The sequence below is a fragment of the Fusarium musae genome, chromosome 8 (assembly GCF_019915245.1).
Source record: "Fusarium musae strain F31 chromosome 8, whole genome shotgun sequence".
In the NCBI taxonomy this organism is placed as follows: Eukaryota; Fungi; Ascomycota; class Sordariomycetes; order Hypocreales; family Nectriaceae; genus Fusarium; species Fusarium musae.
Genome location: NC_058394.1, coordinates 1543392 through 1559231, shown reverse-complemented (window position 1 = coordinate 1559231; position 15840 = coordinate 1543392). Strand labels below are relative to the sequence as shown.

The 15840-nt window shown below is 47.9% G+C and overlaps 3 protein-coding genes across 3 annotated transcripts; 2 read left to right on the top strand and 1 right to left on the bottom strand.

The window, feature by feature from the left end:
- Positions 1–791: 791 nt before the first annotated feature.
- Positions 792–1928, top strand: J7337_010727 (uncharacterized protein; the record flags this gene model as incomplete). Its single annotated transcript, XM_044828301.1, has 5 exons — positions 792–1390; positions 1437–1510; positions 1561–1595; positions 1646–1818; positions 1868–1928. 5 exons carry the CDS (start codon positions 792–794, stop codon positions 1926–1928), a joined length of 942 nt encoding a protein of 313 aa, XP_044676855.1.
- Positions 1929–3244: 1316 nt separating this feature from the next.
- XYL4 (Endo-1,4-beta-xylanase 4) lies at positions 3245–4283 on the top strand (the record flags this gene model as incomplete). The annotated part of the gene is made up of 3 exons (XM_044828300.1): positions 3245–3394; positions 3442–3560; positions 3608–4283. The coding sequence occupies 3 exons, from the start codon at positions 3245–3247 to the stop codon at positions 4281–4283; spliced, it is 945 nt and encodes a 314-aa protein (XP_044676854.1).
- A 7566-nt stretch (positions 4284–11849) lies between these two features.
- On the bottom strand, positions 11850–14456 carry J7337_010725 (uncharacterized protein; the record flags this gene model as incomplete). Its single annotated transcript, XM_044828299.1, has 1 exon — positions 11850–14456. One exon carries the CDS (start codon positions 14454–14456, stop codon positions 11850–11852), a length of 2607 nt encoding a protein of 868 aa, XP_044676853.1.
- Between the last annotated feature and the right edge of the window lie 1384 nt (positions 14457–15840).

Below are 15840 nucleotides of genomic sequence, written 5' to 3'. Positions count from 1 at the left end.
CTTGGCATTGACCACGAAGTTCTGTCTGCCGGAATAAGCTCTCAGCCACAAGCCTTAACTGCCATTGAGACGAGAGACTGTAGGGTAGCTCACTTATAATAGCTGAGGGCAGTGAAGATACCATCGTCGCATCAGTGTCCTTCTCCGATTTCACTCAATGTTCTTCTTTAATTCATTTTTTTTTTTAAAAAAAAAAAAAAGAAAAAAAAAGAAACATCAAGGCAATTATCTACATGCTCTCTTGCATTAAAATTGCTGACCGGTATACAATAATGAATCTATCGAGGGATTATTAGAGTAAATCCTATGAGAGTTGACGGTCAACTTCAGCCCTATGTTTAGCCTAGGTAAAATAAGATGCTCTCATCTGAACAGATCTTCAGTAACTGGGAAGATTATAGCTATGGTAAGTAGCAAACCGAAGCTCAACATTACCCGTTTGACTACCTTTCGGTCCTCATGCGACACATATCATATGAGTTCAATGATCTAAGTGACTAACTCATACCTCAAAATACTGACCACCCGAAATCGGAGGTAAAAAGAAAAACAGTTCTCGATATTTCAGCTTTTATACTGAAGTGAAATACATATTCGAGACTCTAAAGACAGGGAAGTGATCCCAGTGACTCATTTTCTGGCCAAAAGGCGTCACCATTGCAATCTTTCCGATAACCGACATTTACCCATGTGTGACAATGATTCATCCACATATCTCAACCTATTTTTCTCGATGCCATTTCCCAATCTGCCGATTCTTACACCATCTGAGGGACTTGAAAGTCATCAAAATGGCGGATTTTGTCAAGGTCTACACGGCGGTGCCAGAGCAGCTCTTGGCTCTTTTGACTAATCAACTGCCCTACTCGCTACCCCTCCTTCGACGTCTTCAGTTTACCAAGTTTGAAAATGGCCTACGAGAGACAGCAAGAGTCATCATGGCATCGGAATCTCAATTTGAGGGAGGGTCAGACTTTCCGAAGAGATTCACTGCGGCGTATATCGACGTCGGCGGTGGCCCTGACACGCAAACGTGGATATACTCGACCCTCGAGCATCCTGATGATGCCGACACTAACGACACGGCTATCTATGAACACCAGCTTCAAAAGATGATCGAGAAAAGTGTCGTGATAGCCAAAGATTATGGGCGTCCACTCGTCTATGGTGACGCTGTCTTGGTTGGAACATTGCACGACTCAGTCCGAGATCTACTCTCCAAGACAGGCCGAGTTCAGGCTCGTGAAACGGGGGCATATGACAAATGGCTCTTCAAGTACGAGGATCTGCCAAAGGAAGAAATAGCTTTACCCGAGGGTATGCATTGGGGAACGGCAACAGACGATGATTGCCGAGTTGTCATCTCCCGGACCAATATCCCGAGAACAGTGTAAGCCTGATTTTAGCCGGCCGGAATACTGGCTGATACTCTATAGACAAGTCCTGAGACGCATGCCAAGCTTGGTAATCAAGCTCGATGACGGAACGCCTGTCTCCTGGGCTTTTCTGGGTAAGTTCCCTCGAGCCTAAATCATGTGGCTCAACTCTAATTGGACTTAGGGTTCGATGGCTCACTAATCAGCCTCCACTGCGAGGTACGTATCCCATGCCTTCAAGACACGATAAGAAGCTAATCATGCGTTAGGAACCGTTTCGTCGACGTGGTCTTGCCAAGACGCTTGCTGCGAAGTTGTTTCGTGAAAAGTCTCTTGACTTTGCTGATGATGGCTGGTGTTCTGCTGATGTGGCGCCCGACAATGATGGAAGTCGAGGAATGTGCAAGAGATTGAATGGAAAACCGACTTGGAGGGTTTCATGGTAAGTATTTGTGATATTTGTTATAAGATTTGTGAGCTGATAATCTCAGGGTGTTGCTGCTTGTCGGAGAGAAGCCGCCCACTGAAAGCAATGGTACCAGGAACGCGTGAGATACTCTGTGAGTAATTCTCTGAACGAATGCTAGGCGCATGTGTCACAGGCTTAGTGCCCAGGAACTACACTTTCGTTGAAAACAGGGTAGAATAAACGGTGCAAAGAGACGGTTGAGATAGAGCGTAGATAGAGAGAAGATAGAATGAAGCTAGAAATCCAATCAATTTTCGCATTCTGGCTGAATTAGTCATGCTGCCACGCTATGATGCATGCTACTGAATCGCCATTGACCTTGGACTACTCCGTACACTCAGTCGTCTATGAGACGCATCGGTGATTATAGGATGTACACAGGGTTCACTCGAGGAGCTTTTCTGTAACAAGGAATTATAGCGAGGACCCGGAATCCCGTACAATATCCAGTGTTGATCTCGGATATTTAAGACGATCGATCCGTTATCCTGGTTGAGTTCATTCAGGCTAAACATGTTCCATGGCAGTTGTCAGCCTCAACCGCTGCATTACTTTAAATTCAATCAATGTGCAACAACCATATCGTATCATGTATAAATATTTTTGGGTCACATCTACCGTGGTTGACGTATGCAGCTGTGTTCGGGTTTTGACTTTTGAGAATAGCCTGATATCGGGTATTATCCTTGAAACGTGAAACTTGGGCCACATGGTTCTAGCTTACCTATCAAGTTTCAAGTTAAGGATGCTGCCGTTTGCCGATAATGGTTACAAAATACGGCTGTTACCTCGTTTCAACTGAAATTAATTGTGGAACGTGAGGTTGAAAGAGTGGATTTGAGCCGGAATAGTTGCCGTGGATTTATTGCTAGAGACGATATTCCCCCTGATGTTGATTGACGATGTCAAGAGCAGCGACTTCTCTATGCCAAGATTCAATACATCTTATCTTATATGCCATCTACATGTAATGTTGGCTGCTCGGTAAAAATACCATTTGTAGACATGAAACTTGGAACATGACGAGGCTGAACGGAAAGCATGAATATTCGCTTGGCATCTAGATCTAATCGGCCCACCATCAGCTCAACGCATTAAAATCAGCATCCCCCGGAAACATCAAAACAATCGTCCAATGGACGGAAAAATTGAGCCTCGTTCCTCGCTCATTAAACGCCAAATCATTGTCCGATCGGGAAAACGGGCCGACCCCACAAGTTGTTTCAGACCAAGCAACACCACATGTTTATTCGAAACAATAGTACGAAGTGATATAACAAGGGTCTTTTTTTCTATATCTATACCAACAACTTCGCAACAATGGTAGGGAGAATCATCCTCCAACTCAACACTCGTTTTCTATTCTAAGACACTCTTTTTTCTCTTCAAATCATTCATCATGGTTCACTTCACTTCCGTCTTCGCTGGGCTGTCGCTCGTAGCTGGTTCTCTTGCCGCGCCCTCCAAAGAAGGTCTCTTCTCCAAGATTACCAAACGGGCTGGTACTCCCAACAGTTCCGGTACTAACAACGGATTCTTCTACTCCTGGGTGTGTACAACTAAGATGCTTCTCGGACCATAGCTGACTTTATACAGTGGAGTGATGGCGGTGCCGATGCTACTTACACCAACGGTGAGGGAGGTTCTTACTCCATGGAGTGGAAGGATGGTGGTAACGTCGTCGGTGGTAAGGGTTGGTCTCCTGGAAAAGCTCGGTTAGTCCGCCATAACCTTGTACATGGCTCTTGCTAATACCTGGTAGAACCATCTCCTATGAGGGAGAGTACAAGCCCAACGGCAACAGCTACCTCTCCGTCTACGGCTGGACCCGAAACCCCCTAGTCGAGTACTACATTGTAGAGTCCTTCGGTACCTACAACCCCTCCAGCGGTGCTACCAAGAAGGGTACCGTTGAGGCTGATGGCAGCACCTACGACATCTTCGAGACTACTCGCACCAACGCCCCTTCAATCGACGGTACTCAGACCTTCCAGCAGTACTGGTCTGTTCGCCAGCAGCATCGCTCTACTGGTAGCGTTGACACTGGTCTTCACTTCGACGCCTGGGAGAAGGCTGGTATGAAGCTCGGTACCCACGACTACCAGATCCTCGCTACTGAGGGTTACTTCAGCAGCGGATCTTCTCACATGACCGTTTCTGAGGGGGCTTCTTCTGGTGGATCTACTGGCGGTGACGCTTCCCAAGGCGGTGATGCTTCCCAGGGAGGTGACGCTTCTCAAGGTGGAAACGGCCAACAGGGTGATACCCAGCAGCCTGGTAACGGTCAGCAGGGCGGTGATGCTTCTCAAGGAGGCGATGCTTCTCAGGGCGCAAACGGTCAGCAAGGTGGCAACGGAAACTCTTTCCAGCAGCCTGGCAGTGAGAACCAACCCCAGCAACAAGAGATTGACACTGGTGCTAACGAGCCCTGCCAATAAGTCTAAGCACAAACCTTCCGAGCAAGAGCCTGGTGCTGTTGTAAGTGCTCTCTGTGTCACAGCCCAGCTGGCTCATGGATGCTAACCTCAGCAGTGCGCTTCCATTTACGGACAATGTGGTGGCCGGAGCTGGACAGAAGCTACCCGATGTCATCGGAGTTGCAAAGGGTGCCAGTGGTACCTCCAGAGCTTCAACGACAGGATCGCTGGTGATTTGGAGTTAGAGTTGGAGAGACTATATTTTTTCATAGCCATTAATCCTCGCTCTTTAGTTGGGAAATAGTGGCTTGTATATACTTGTTGTATAAAACTTGTTGACAATCTATCCCTAAAACTCGTAGAGATGAAGATTCAAGTGCTCTTATTCTTTCTTAGTTGTTAGATATCGATTATCTCGTGGTATAAAATGTACCTTTGTCGTGAGTTGAATCCCTGACTCGCAGGTGAGCCGAGGCTCACAGTTAATGGACGCCACATGGAGCTTAGGAGGAGACCTATGGGGTTTATTGACGTTCACCCTTCAAGAGTTTTGAGTATTATAGTTTGCAGTGAACAAACCTTACACTGCAGTGCGCGAGTAAGAGATAAATGGCAACCCGACCCGCCATGCTTTGGTGTACAGTATTCCAAGGCCGACATAAAAAGCTCGCGTGGACTTCTCTGAAATTTCTGTTTATTCTCTTCCGACTCCAATTTCATTTCATTTCATTTCGTTTCGTTTCATATTTTCTCAAGCAGCCCGGGAAACAACCACCACCATGACCCGCTCAATGCCTATCAGGCAATCGCAACATCAACCAGCCCATCTTCTTCCACTGGAAGAAACCGATGAAAGAATTCAACACGCGAAGACTATCCAGTCAACGATCCGAGGTTGCTGCCGGGCAGGATCAAAAGACTTCTGCCTCCGTGCCGAACATGTCGCTGCAATAATGACCATCCCGCTGTCGCTTTTCGGACCAAACGACTTAATGTCAGAAAGCATTCTCGATTTTGAGATGCAGAGATGTATTGACGCTATCTCACCGTCGTGCAAGTATTGTAAGTCAGCTACTCTGAGCAGTATACACAGCCAGCTAAACCCATCAAAGATCTTCGACATTTACGCAAATGACACCGTGAGACTTTCGTTTCTGGTCAACTTGGCCAGCCGTCTATCCCATGCCCAAGCACTGTATCCCACGGTAGCTCCAGGATGGATATCGATGAGACGATCTCTTTTGAGGTCAAGTCGGAAGCCAGCCTTCAACTACAAATCATTGAGCCGCCAAGCTCGGCAGGGAGCGAGTCCGAGTATACCGACGAAGTTCAAGCCGTCGAGTTATCTAGAATTGATAAACACAACATAGACGTCGCGGAACAAACCAAATGTTTGGCGCGTGATGGTAATATCTGTGTGGTCACGGGTGCAAAATACCCGAATGCATACCATATCGCACCATTTACTTGGAATGATACCCAGGAACACATCGACAGAACATTCTGCTTAGGGCCTCATCGAACCTTTTTAGTCGGGAATGAATTTGCAAATCGCAATGACTACCTAAATAACCGAGATAATCCAGGGGAATCTGATAAGGCATGGAATATGATCTCTCTTCACCCCCAAGTTTACAGTTGGTGGTCCAAAGGATACATTGCATTTAAATGCCTTGAAGTGCAATCTCTAGGAAACGGGGAGTCCAATGTGGTTTTGGAGTTCCGGTGGATGCCTCAAACCAAACGCTGGTTCGGCCAACAGATTGATATCTTCAACACCGGCACAGGATATGATCTAAAAGAATGGTTTAATGAGATAGATCAGTTCCATACATCTGGAAATCCGCCACCAAAGGCCCGCAATGGGATAAGAATTCGGGCCACTACAAGTGATGGAGCACCTCTCTGTTCAGGAAAGCTCATCGTTATACGAATGCAAACTGGGGAGGCCTCTCGCTTCAAGGACATGATTGACATGCAATGGGGTTGTATACTTGTTACAGCCTTGAGCGGTGCTACTGGAACTTCGCAGCTGCTTTCCGATTCGAATTCCGATGACAAAGTGATGCAGTGGATCCAGAACCAGGCAAAATTCGCTGAAGAACATGAGTTAGTCTCTTGAGCGATAGCCTCTTCATTCTTAAGCGGTATCGCATCTGGGGGGGAATCACTTGTTAGTGCTCGGTTACACATATCAGATCATCTTCCTACGGCAACAACTTAGTGTTGAGGGGATCTACGTTGACATACAGTTGTGGCACTCGGATACTTCGCGAGCACGCGTGGACTTCAACAGTTTTTAGAATGATAACATGAACCGGAGAAAGGTATTCGACGATTCATTGAATCGCCCAAGGCTTACGTCATAAATGGGCGTTGTTCAACTCATTTCGACTTCTCGAGTGAAGTTTAGAAGAAGTAGCAGAGAGGTATGGATATAATTGAGAAGTCTCAAGCTTGTGGTACACGGCGGAGAGCTTTGTCTCTTTAGGGTGATTGCTCTCGACGGTTACCGACTGTAACAGTGCAAAGGTTCAGAATAACGAGCACCCAGCTACGAAACGTTGTTAATCTCTATTACCAACCCATAAGACTATCCTTAGCTCTGACCCATTTATCAAGGACTGATAAGTAGGATTAACCTACTTGCGACATCTGTAAATACACACATATATACTTTTATTTCAATTATTACTTCATCAGTTACTTAGAGAAGAGTGCCTCGGCACTGGCAACAACTGTCAGTCCAAAGACCTCCTGACCTTGTTGCTGGTGCTGATTTGGTAGTACCATCGCTATCTGACTCTGGATGTTTTCTCTCAATCGCCTCTCCTGGGCCATCTACGATCCGTCTTTCAATGACTTGGTCATTCAATTAGCCAAAGCAATCCATCCGAAATTCTGCTTCCAATCTTCAAGAGGACCCAAGGTGCTCTAGAAGATCTCCATAAATATGGACAAGGTCCTCGTTCCCACTGAAGGGCACCTCGGCGCTGCGACTGGATTTGTGGTCTTCAGAATGCTTCAAGAGACAGCAGTACAACAGGGCCAAAAGGACCAACTTCTGAAACAAGGAATCAGTGACTATGAGAAGGGCATGCATCAGAAAGGCTCAATGTACCCCGGTGGTGACCCATTAGATCTTGGCATGGGCTTAAGGATCTGTCACTTCTACACCCACGAGAAGTGGTCGCAGGCATTTACTCGGCAAGCCATATATCTAGTCGACGACCTCTTTGATGGGAAATCCGCGGATGTTAAGCGGAAGCATTTCCAAGAGACTGGCTTTTAAAGAGTCTGGCGCCTGTTTGGTGGCCCAGTGCGTCCAACCTGATGAGCCATTGAAAGAACGGGTCAGTGTAATCATCGAGTTTTGGGACGGGCATATCTATTAGCATGATTAAGATGGCTTGAGACCAATTTCACATATCATTTATGCGGCGACTATTATTCCTGGGAGTAAGCTTGTCTAGAGTGATATGGGAAAGCTTGTTAACCTAGTCTAGCGTTTCGGAAAGGCTTCATTGCCGGTAACGAGCCATGACAACACAGGTGGCTAGCGCAACAGACTACAGGGCGGTACACGTTGCTAGACATTTGAGGTTGGTCATACTGCTTCTGAGGCTGTCAGAGGTTATATGTTATATGTTGGTAAGGCCTGTTGAGTGACTTGTCGGGGTGTTTTGATCTCGAACACCTATTGGATGCGATGATCAAGGGACCCTTTAGCTCAATCCGCTCACAGTTTAGCATAATTATTTCTTGGGGGTCTTCTTCTTGGAAAGTCCTGTATATTAGGCTTTACCACTATCTACTTGTTTGTCTGGTCTATGGACCAATCCACCTGTGCTTCGTACTCATCTTCTCACAAATCACCAATCCCTTTCGTTCGTACTGCACAGTACCCAGTTCGCCAGTCAATAGCAAACAGTGAAGCGAGACAATACCCTTTTTTTTCGGTTTTATTCTTTTCCTCTTTTTTTTAGTTGCTTGTGCTTTTTTCGTCCATGTGATCCTCCAAGAGCGACGGTTGACTTTACAAACGACCCGCAAAGTCAAGTCATGACTAGTAGTCTTACATGGCATCTACTGGTTGTGGTTGTCGTTGCAGGGCTCACAGAGGTTCCCACCGGAGAACGTAACGACATTGTTGCAACCGCAGTGGCAGCTGCACTTGGGGTTGGCCATGTCGACAAGAGTGTTGGTGGTGGTCGGGGCCTTGGCATCAACGGGAGCGACCTTGCAGAGGTTAGAGAAAGACATGATGAAAGGTATGAAAGATTGCTTAGTGGAAGGCTTTCGTGTGGTGGGTGGGTGTTGAGTGTTGATTTGAGGCTGTGAACTCGAGAAGTTGTGATGGTTGTTGGTTGAGAGATGAGAAGAAGGTTGAGATTGATCGAGGTCAGTCCTCAATTTATAGGCAAATCTGGAGCCTTCAGAGCAGACAAATCTTTATTTGTTCTGCCACTGTCATTTTGAATATACCACTGGCTTCCTGAGTGAACATTGGGTGCAGAGGTTGTTCTGGCACTGGGAGTGTTCGCCAGGTGTTCGAGGCGTTACACTCACGTCAACGTTCCAGGACACTCTCTTCGGTTATAGTAATGAACAAATGAAAGGCCAGACAAAAATCCCATATAGCAACCCTGATTCATGCTCGTTCATAGAGGAAGTATTGACAAAGGCATCGCGAAAGGCAAGGTCTATTGAACAATATCCCCATCAGCGAAATGACACATCAACAATCCGGCTGCCGGTTTCGTGGTCTACTCAATAGGCCCACGCCGCTTTTTCTCATTAAACTTAACATTGGCATCACTTCCGACCAATCTCGTCTGAGATGAATCAAAGAGACACCACCGTCAGTGGGCTGTTATGCAGTCAACGTCAAAGCCACGCCCGGATGTGCATTGTTGAAGACTTTGCAACTGAACGACGATAAAGTTTGATGCAGAAAAGCCTAGGCCACTGTTTACTGCGCCCAGCTGGGGCACTCCAAAGTGACCAGCGCTGAGTATTCATCGTCAAGGTCGTTGAGAGAAGGTAGTCAGTCATCTCGATAAATTGCTTAACGCAAAGTATAGACAGATGGGCTCCTACCGCGTCAGAATAGCACAGATAAACACAAAAGGCTCTAGGAATAAGGAAATAAGATCCAGGATGATTCACATTAATGTTCAGGTCTGTTCAAGTGATAACCTCCACTCCTTCTCTATCCCCTCTATTGCGAAACGTAAGGTATGGGGCTTGACAACTTCAGATCTTGAATCGGGGTGCCAAAGATATTTACTGACCTCAAGGTTCTCTAAAGCTATAGTAATATTACCTCAGTCTTCTCCTCCCGTAGGGCTGAGATCGCAAGTTTCCTTGCCTCCCCTGGCCTTACTACATAGATCAAACTACAGCATGGCACGTTATTCACTTGCATCATGTAATCATCGAGGTGTGGCACACTTACTTCAATCTTGGTACTTCAAAAAGCATATGTATTCAGGAGTGAAGATATGCCTAGGTATCTTGTTCTTCTTTTGTTAGTTACTGGTTTCATCAGTTAGTATCGGATATTGACAGAAATCCCCCACTGGTCGTCTAAACAAGATCCTACTGGTTGTACTGCGTAAATCCCTGTCTCCTTCCAAACTGTAAATAACTGTTATACGAATCTTCTATTAGCTTCCATGGACTACATAAATTTGTCTCTCTACTTGTTGGGTTCCTCCGTGCGCCGTGCGAAGTGGTATCCAGTATCCTTGCCACTGAGCTCTTGAACACACGACGATGAGGTTTACAGAGGAATACCGATGCCGAACACCTGATTCTGACTACTCAATTATCCAAAAGACAAGAGTAAGACGCCATGTGCAGCAAATTAAGTTATCGAGAGTAGAGAGGACGAAGCGGGCGGCTGCCAGTGTCAAGATGCTCGTCCTCCTCTGGCCGATGAACCTACAACCAATAAGAATTAAGCATCCCTATATACCAGCAAAAGTTACATAAGCTGTATTAACTAATTGGTCTTTCACAAAGGGATCCAGGGCTGAGAATGGTCTCATAGCGAGCGCGGCGGGATTCGAAAACTGAGCAACACTCTGGTACGCCCAACCGTGAGGCTCCTCTTCGATTCCTTGTTTGGTTTCCCTCTATGAGACCGGCGTCTCTTTTTGTAATTTTTGCTGTTTGTGCAGTGTGCTCCCCATTGGTATGGGAAGCATGGTGGCCCGTTCTGGGTGTATCTTTAACCTACCTGAATATTTTCTGGACCACTTGTAGACTGATGTTTTTATTAGAGGTGCCTATTAATTCGAGGTCTATCTACCATAACAGGTAGAGTATTACATTGTAGCCTTACTGTAGTTTGATCTAGGACTTCTGATCAAAGTTCATCGTTAGCCCTCCACTTGTAGTGCTTTTGACCAGGTGTCGGGGCAAGAAACAGATGTCACGGTATTACAGACAATAGAAGTTCACTACATAGAGCTCTGCGTAGCACAAAGAGAGTGTTAAATCTGAGTAATTGAAGTTATATTGAGGTCCTCTGCTACAACTCACCTTCTTGTTCTGCATCTGCCCTAGCTATGTCGCAGATGAGTTGTTGACTACGCATCCAAGAGACCAACTCCACATTGTAAGAGCTTGTCATAGCTTACCTGTCCTAAACTTAGGAAATCTTAGCCTGAGGTGGACCATAAAATAGCCTGAAATTTTATCTGATGCTCAGAAACGCTCCATTACTACTAAGCTTGTGCAGCTATCCATGTAGCACAAGTACTGAAATGGTGAATGCAAAAGTAACCGGGCACTCAGTCACGACGCATGATAAACCACTTCCTGAGCCCTGGAACGCTCAGGCGATCATTGGCCAGAAGCTATTGAACTTCATTTAAATGAAACAGTTCTATGAGTGAGTTTCGCCGACTCTAGGTGTAGACCGTGACCTGTGTTCAACAGCTGCTAAATCTCCCAGATCGCCAACTGTACTCCTTACCTCAGCGATATTTGCGTACCGTACAGTCGAATCATGCCTTTCAGTTTTCGCCATGAACAACTGTCAGTGTTTGGGGACCATGCGCATGTGCTGAGTCTTCACGCCATATCACTTCCACGTCTCTTTCTCATGGTTGGTCGACCTCGGCCACAAGACCCCAATGGCTCGGATGTATCACACATCGTCAGCCATGTGCACATCTCTCGATTACGTCGCAATTTCACGGAGACCAAGATATTTAAACAAATGTATTCTGTAACTAGTAATATTGGTATCCGTCAGCAGGCACAGCCTGTAAAAGATGATCCGTCTAGAGAGGGTATTTCATCCAGGTTTGGTATCTAAGGGGGAATTTTAAACATAAACCACATTCGCAAGACTGCCACAAAGGAAATCACCATCCAAAAACAACCGTCATTAAACAGGCAAACCCTTCCGTAAACAAAGAAAAGCACAGGCCGTTATTCCGTCGCATCCTCTTGCTTTCAATCTCCTGTAAAGTATGGTATCTTCAAAAGAAACGTAATAAACCTCCTCTTCCCTTCGCTAGTATCTCGCTTGGCACCATTGACGTGATTGGTGTGACGATAGTTCGATCATGTTTATTCGGTGAAGAACTTGATGACGTTCTGTAGATCGCGCAGGCCGACACCGTGCTTGGGGTAGCAGATGTAGATTTCCTCGCCGAGGGCACCGAACTTGGATCGGAATGATGCCTTGCGACGGAGGCCGAGACTGTCGACGATGGATCGGTAGCTGGCACTAAGGAACTTGGCACGAATACCGCCAACGTGCTCACCAGGGGTAAGCTTCTCGGAAACACCAGCGCCAAAGGTGACCTTTCCGCTGACGTTCTGAAGAGCAAAGCTCACAAGCACCTCAATGGCGCCGTTAACGGCGCCAGGGAAGTCCAGAGCCCACTTGACCTGCCAGCCGTGGCGAGGAGCAAGCTTGGCCAAAACGACCATGGACATGACCTTGCCATCCTTCTCGGCAGCAAAGTATCGGCGGTGCTCCTGGTCAATCCAGGGGCGGACCTCAGTAAGGTGAACCTGTTTACCCTTGCCCTTACGAGTGCCCTTCCATGCTTCGATGGCGGGGTTAGCACGAGAGATGAAGTCTTCGTCGGGCTTGACCTCATGGATCTTGACACCCTCACGTTCAACGCGGCGAGCCTTAGCAGCGAGGCCATCGATCTGGGCGCTGTTGTGCTTATCAGCGTCGACACGCTGCTCCTCGGTGCAAGACAAGCTTCGCCAGCGAAGTTCAGAGGCAAGAATCTTCTGGACCTCATAAGAAACCAGCATCCAGAAAGGTGTTAATCGGAGGTCCACAGTAATGTAGTGGATAAATTCGCGGATGACTTGAGTGTACTGGCTGCGGTCGCAGAGAGGATCACCAGTAATCATAGCAAACTTCTCGCGTTGGACCCATCCAACAGCGGCACCCGTGGAGTGTCGCCAAATCTGGAAACGATCATCGAGCCAGGAGGTGTTGGTAGCATCACCGTAGTTGGCAATGAGTTTCTCGATGGGAGGAGGGGAGTCGGCGTGGTGAGGCTTGGTAGTGTCAGCCTCAGGGTGAGGCAGACCAGGTGCCTTAGTAGGAAGAGACTTGGGATCACGGTGGAATAGAGATGCATAGCGAACATCGCCAAGCTCAAGCATCCAAGCGACGATTCGCTCAAGACCAAGACCAGCACCAGCATGGGGCGGAGCACCCAGCTCAAAGGCGGTAAGGTAATCTTCCATACCATCCTCGGCCATGCCAGCGGCAGCCATGTTGGCGCGGAGCTCATCGACGTTGTGGATACGTTGACCACCGGAGCAAATCTCTTGGCCTCGAATGAAGATATCGAAAGATCGAGTCCACTTGGGATCTTCGGGATCCTTGGCAGTGTAGAAGGGGCGAGCGTTGGCAGGGAACTTGTCGAGGACGTAGTAGTCTGTACCGTACTTCTCGCGCACAAGCTGGCCAAGTCTCATCTCGTCGGGAGTCGACAGATCCTCCTCCTCGACGTCACGTCCGTCATCACGTAGCATCTGGATACCTTCGCTGAAGGGGATGATGGGGGTTTCCTCTAGCCACTTGAACTCACCACTAGGCCATCTCTTGCGAATGACCTCGAGCTCTCGGGAGGCATAAACGGTTCTGAAGACTTCCTTGAGGAATATGTCGATGAATTGGATGACCTCATGATAATCGGTGTCAATGGCCATTTCAAGATCGAGGCCAGTGTATTCCGTCAAGTGACGGTGAGTATTGGAGTTCTCGGCACGGAAGACGGGGCCAATCTCGAAAACGCGACCGAAGTCGGCAGAGATAGCCTCTTGCTTGGCGAGCTGAGGACTCTGGGCGAGGAAAGCACGACGGCCGAAGTAGTTTACGGCGAAGACAGCAGCACCACTTTCAGTGGCGGCAGGCTGAAGCTTAGGGGTGTTGATCTCAACAAAGCCTTGCTCTTCGAGGGTGCTTCGGAAGATGCGGGAGACCATTGAACGCACACGGAAAAGCGCCTGGTTGGAAGGGTGTCGGAGATCGAGGATTCGGGCGTTCATGCGGTTGCGCAGGGTCTCTGGGGGCTTGTAGTTGCTAAAGGGGAGGTTCTGAGCGGGGTTGACGAGGTGAACAGACACGACATCGACCTCAACATTGGAGTGTGTAGCCGATCGAATCGGCTCGGGAGGGCTCTTGAGGATACCAGTGATCTGGACAAGAGATTCGGGGTTGATCTTTCGTACCCATGTGATAAAGTCGGCATTACTGGCATCACGGGCGAGAACACCCTGAACGGAGTGTGTCTGGTCGCGGAGGAGGAGGAAGTCGAGAACCTTTGAAATAGGTCGCTGAGTCTCGATACGAGCTCGGAAAGTGACTTCGGTGCCAATGGGCAAAGTATCGAGCTGTGCAATAGTGTTGATTTCGCCAGGATGAACAGGCCAGTCAGAGCTCATGCTTGTTCGACCGCTGTCGAGAGAAGTGCGGCTGCTGGGAACAACAGCGCCGTTGGTAGTGGTGGTTGTGCCATCCATACTAGATCGAGCAGAATTGCGCAGTTCAACGGCGCTATCGCGCATGGTTTCGCGGATAGTTCTAGAGGGAGACGCGGAACGAGGTGATGAGAAAGCCGAACTCAAAATAGCAGCGGATGGTCTTGTGTCAATGCTAAGCACTGCTGAAGCAGGCCGGCTGGTCTCCGGGCTCGCCATATCGAGCGACGTCTCTGATGATGTCAGGCTTGTGGCTTTGGCTTGTGAAAGGACCGAGTCTATTGAGACGGCAGATAGTGGGGGCGATGAGGGGACCTGCACTGCGGCTGGAGTGAAGGAAGTGATCAAACGTGAAGGATTTTTAGATGAAGAGAGAGATGGGGAAGAAAAGGTAGAAGTAGTAGGCGAAGGGGGAGCTGAGAAAGAATTTGTGGTGGCCGAGGATCCTTTTAGACGATTCTTTGAAGGTAGTGGCATGCCAAACGCTGATGTGACGGGAGCGAGGATGCCCGTCATAGTTAGGTAGCGTCGCGTAGCGCAGGGCCGCGGACGGAACCAGGGCACGGAGGACAGGGATCAGAGGATCGGGGATTTGGGGGTGATTTGATTCTGATTGTGATGACGGGCCCTTAGCCGGGAATGACTGCTTCTGTCTCAAAATGAAATGCACGGTTGGTTGGCTGGACTGCTCTCAACTGAGATGGAGGGTGTGGCACGGTGGGTCAGCCACACTTGAAAATCCTTGATATCCTGACTTGGCTTGCTAGGGATTGTTTCCGCAATACTTGCTTGAGTCGATGACGATCGAGTGGGCTGCTTTTGGTTATTCAGATTCCTTTTTGGCTGTTACTCAGGGCCGAATCTTCGATTTGATCGTGGCTGTGACGAGGGGAGTGTTGAATAGGTAGTGTATCAAGGTGCACGTGGCTGAAGTCGATATAAGGGTAGAGTCCACGCTTGGTTAATATCTAATTTGTGTATTGGTTGGTGTGAATGAGAATAGAGACACTAAATAGGAAATGTCGAGATGTTTATATCAATTATAGCCGACGACATGAACTCCGCATCCACGGCACTTTCGGCCTCACGGAAACGAGACTTGCTTACAATGCCGCGAGAAGAAAAGTAAAAAACTTCATTGTCAAATTCCTATCGCTTACTCTAGCAGCCACCATTTCGGACTCGGCCCAGTGCATAAGCCCGCGGCGTGGAGGTTGAGGATGACAGATGACTCGGCATTGCCATGTAACTCGTTCCGCGCGAGAGGGTACCGAGAAATTTACGGGTAGATCCAATTGCAATTACAGGTCAGTCAGCACCGGTTTTAGCTTCGGGTCTAGCACTAGCACCCTACTGTAGCAGCTAACAGCCCTAGGATATGGGGCATCGCTGATTCAAGCATGGCACGCCATGAACAACGGGCCCGGGTAGTGGCATGTGGATGTAAGAGCCTCCAAGGGCACAAACTCCGAGTAATTGATTCCGTCATGATTTTTCAATACATGTCTCTCAGAAATCTCTTTCAGAATGTCTAAAGACTGGCACCGACTTTTACTGAAGGGTTGGTTAATGTGTCAAGTCGATCAATTGCACTCAGCCACGA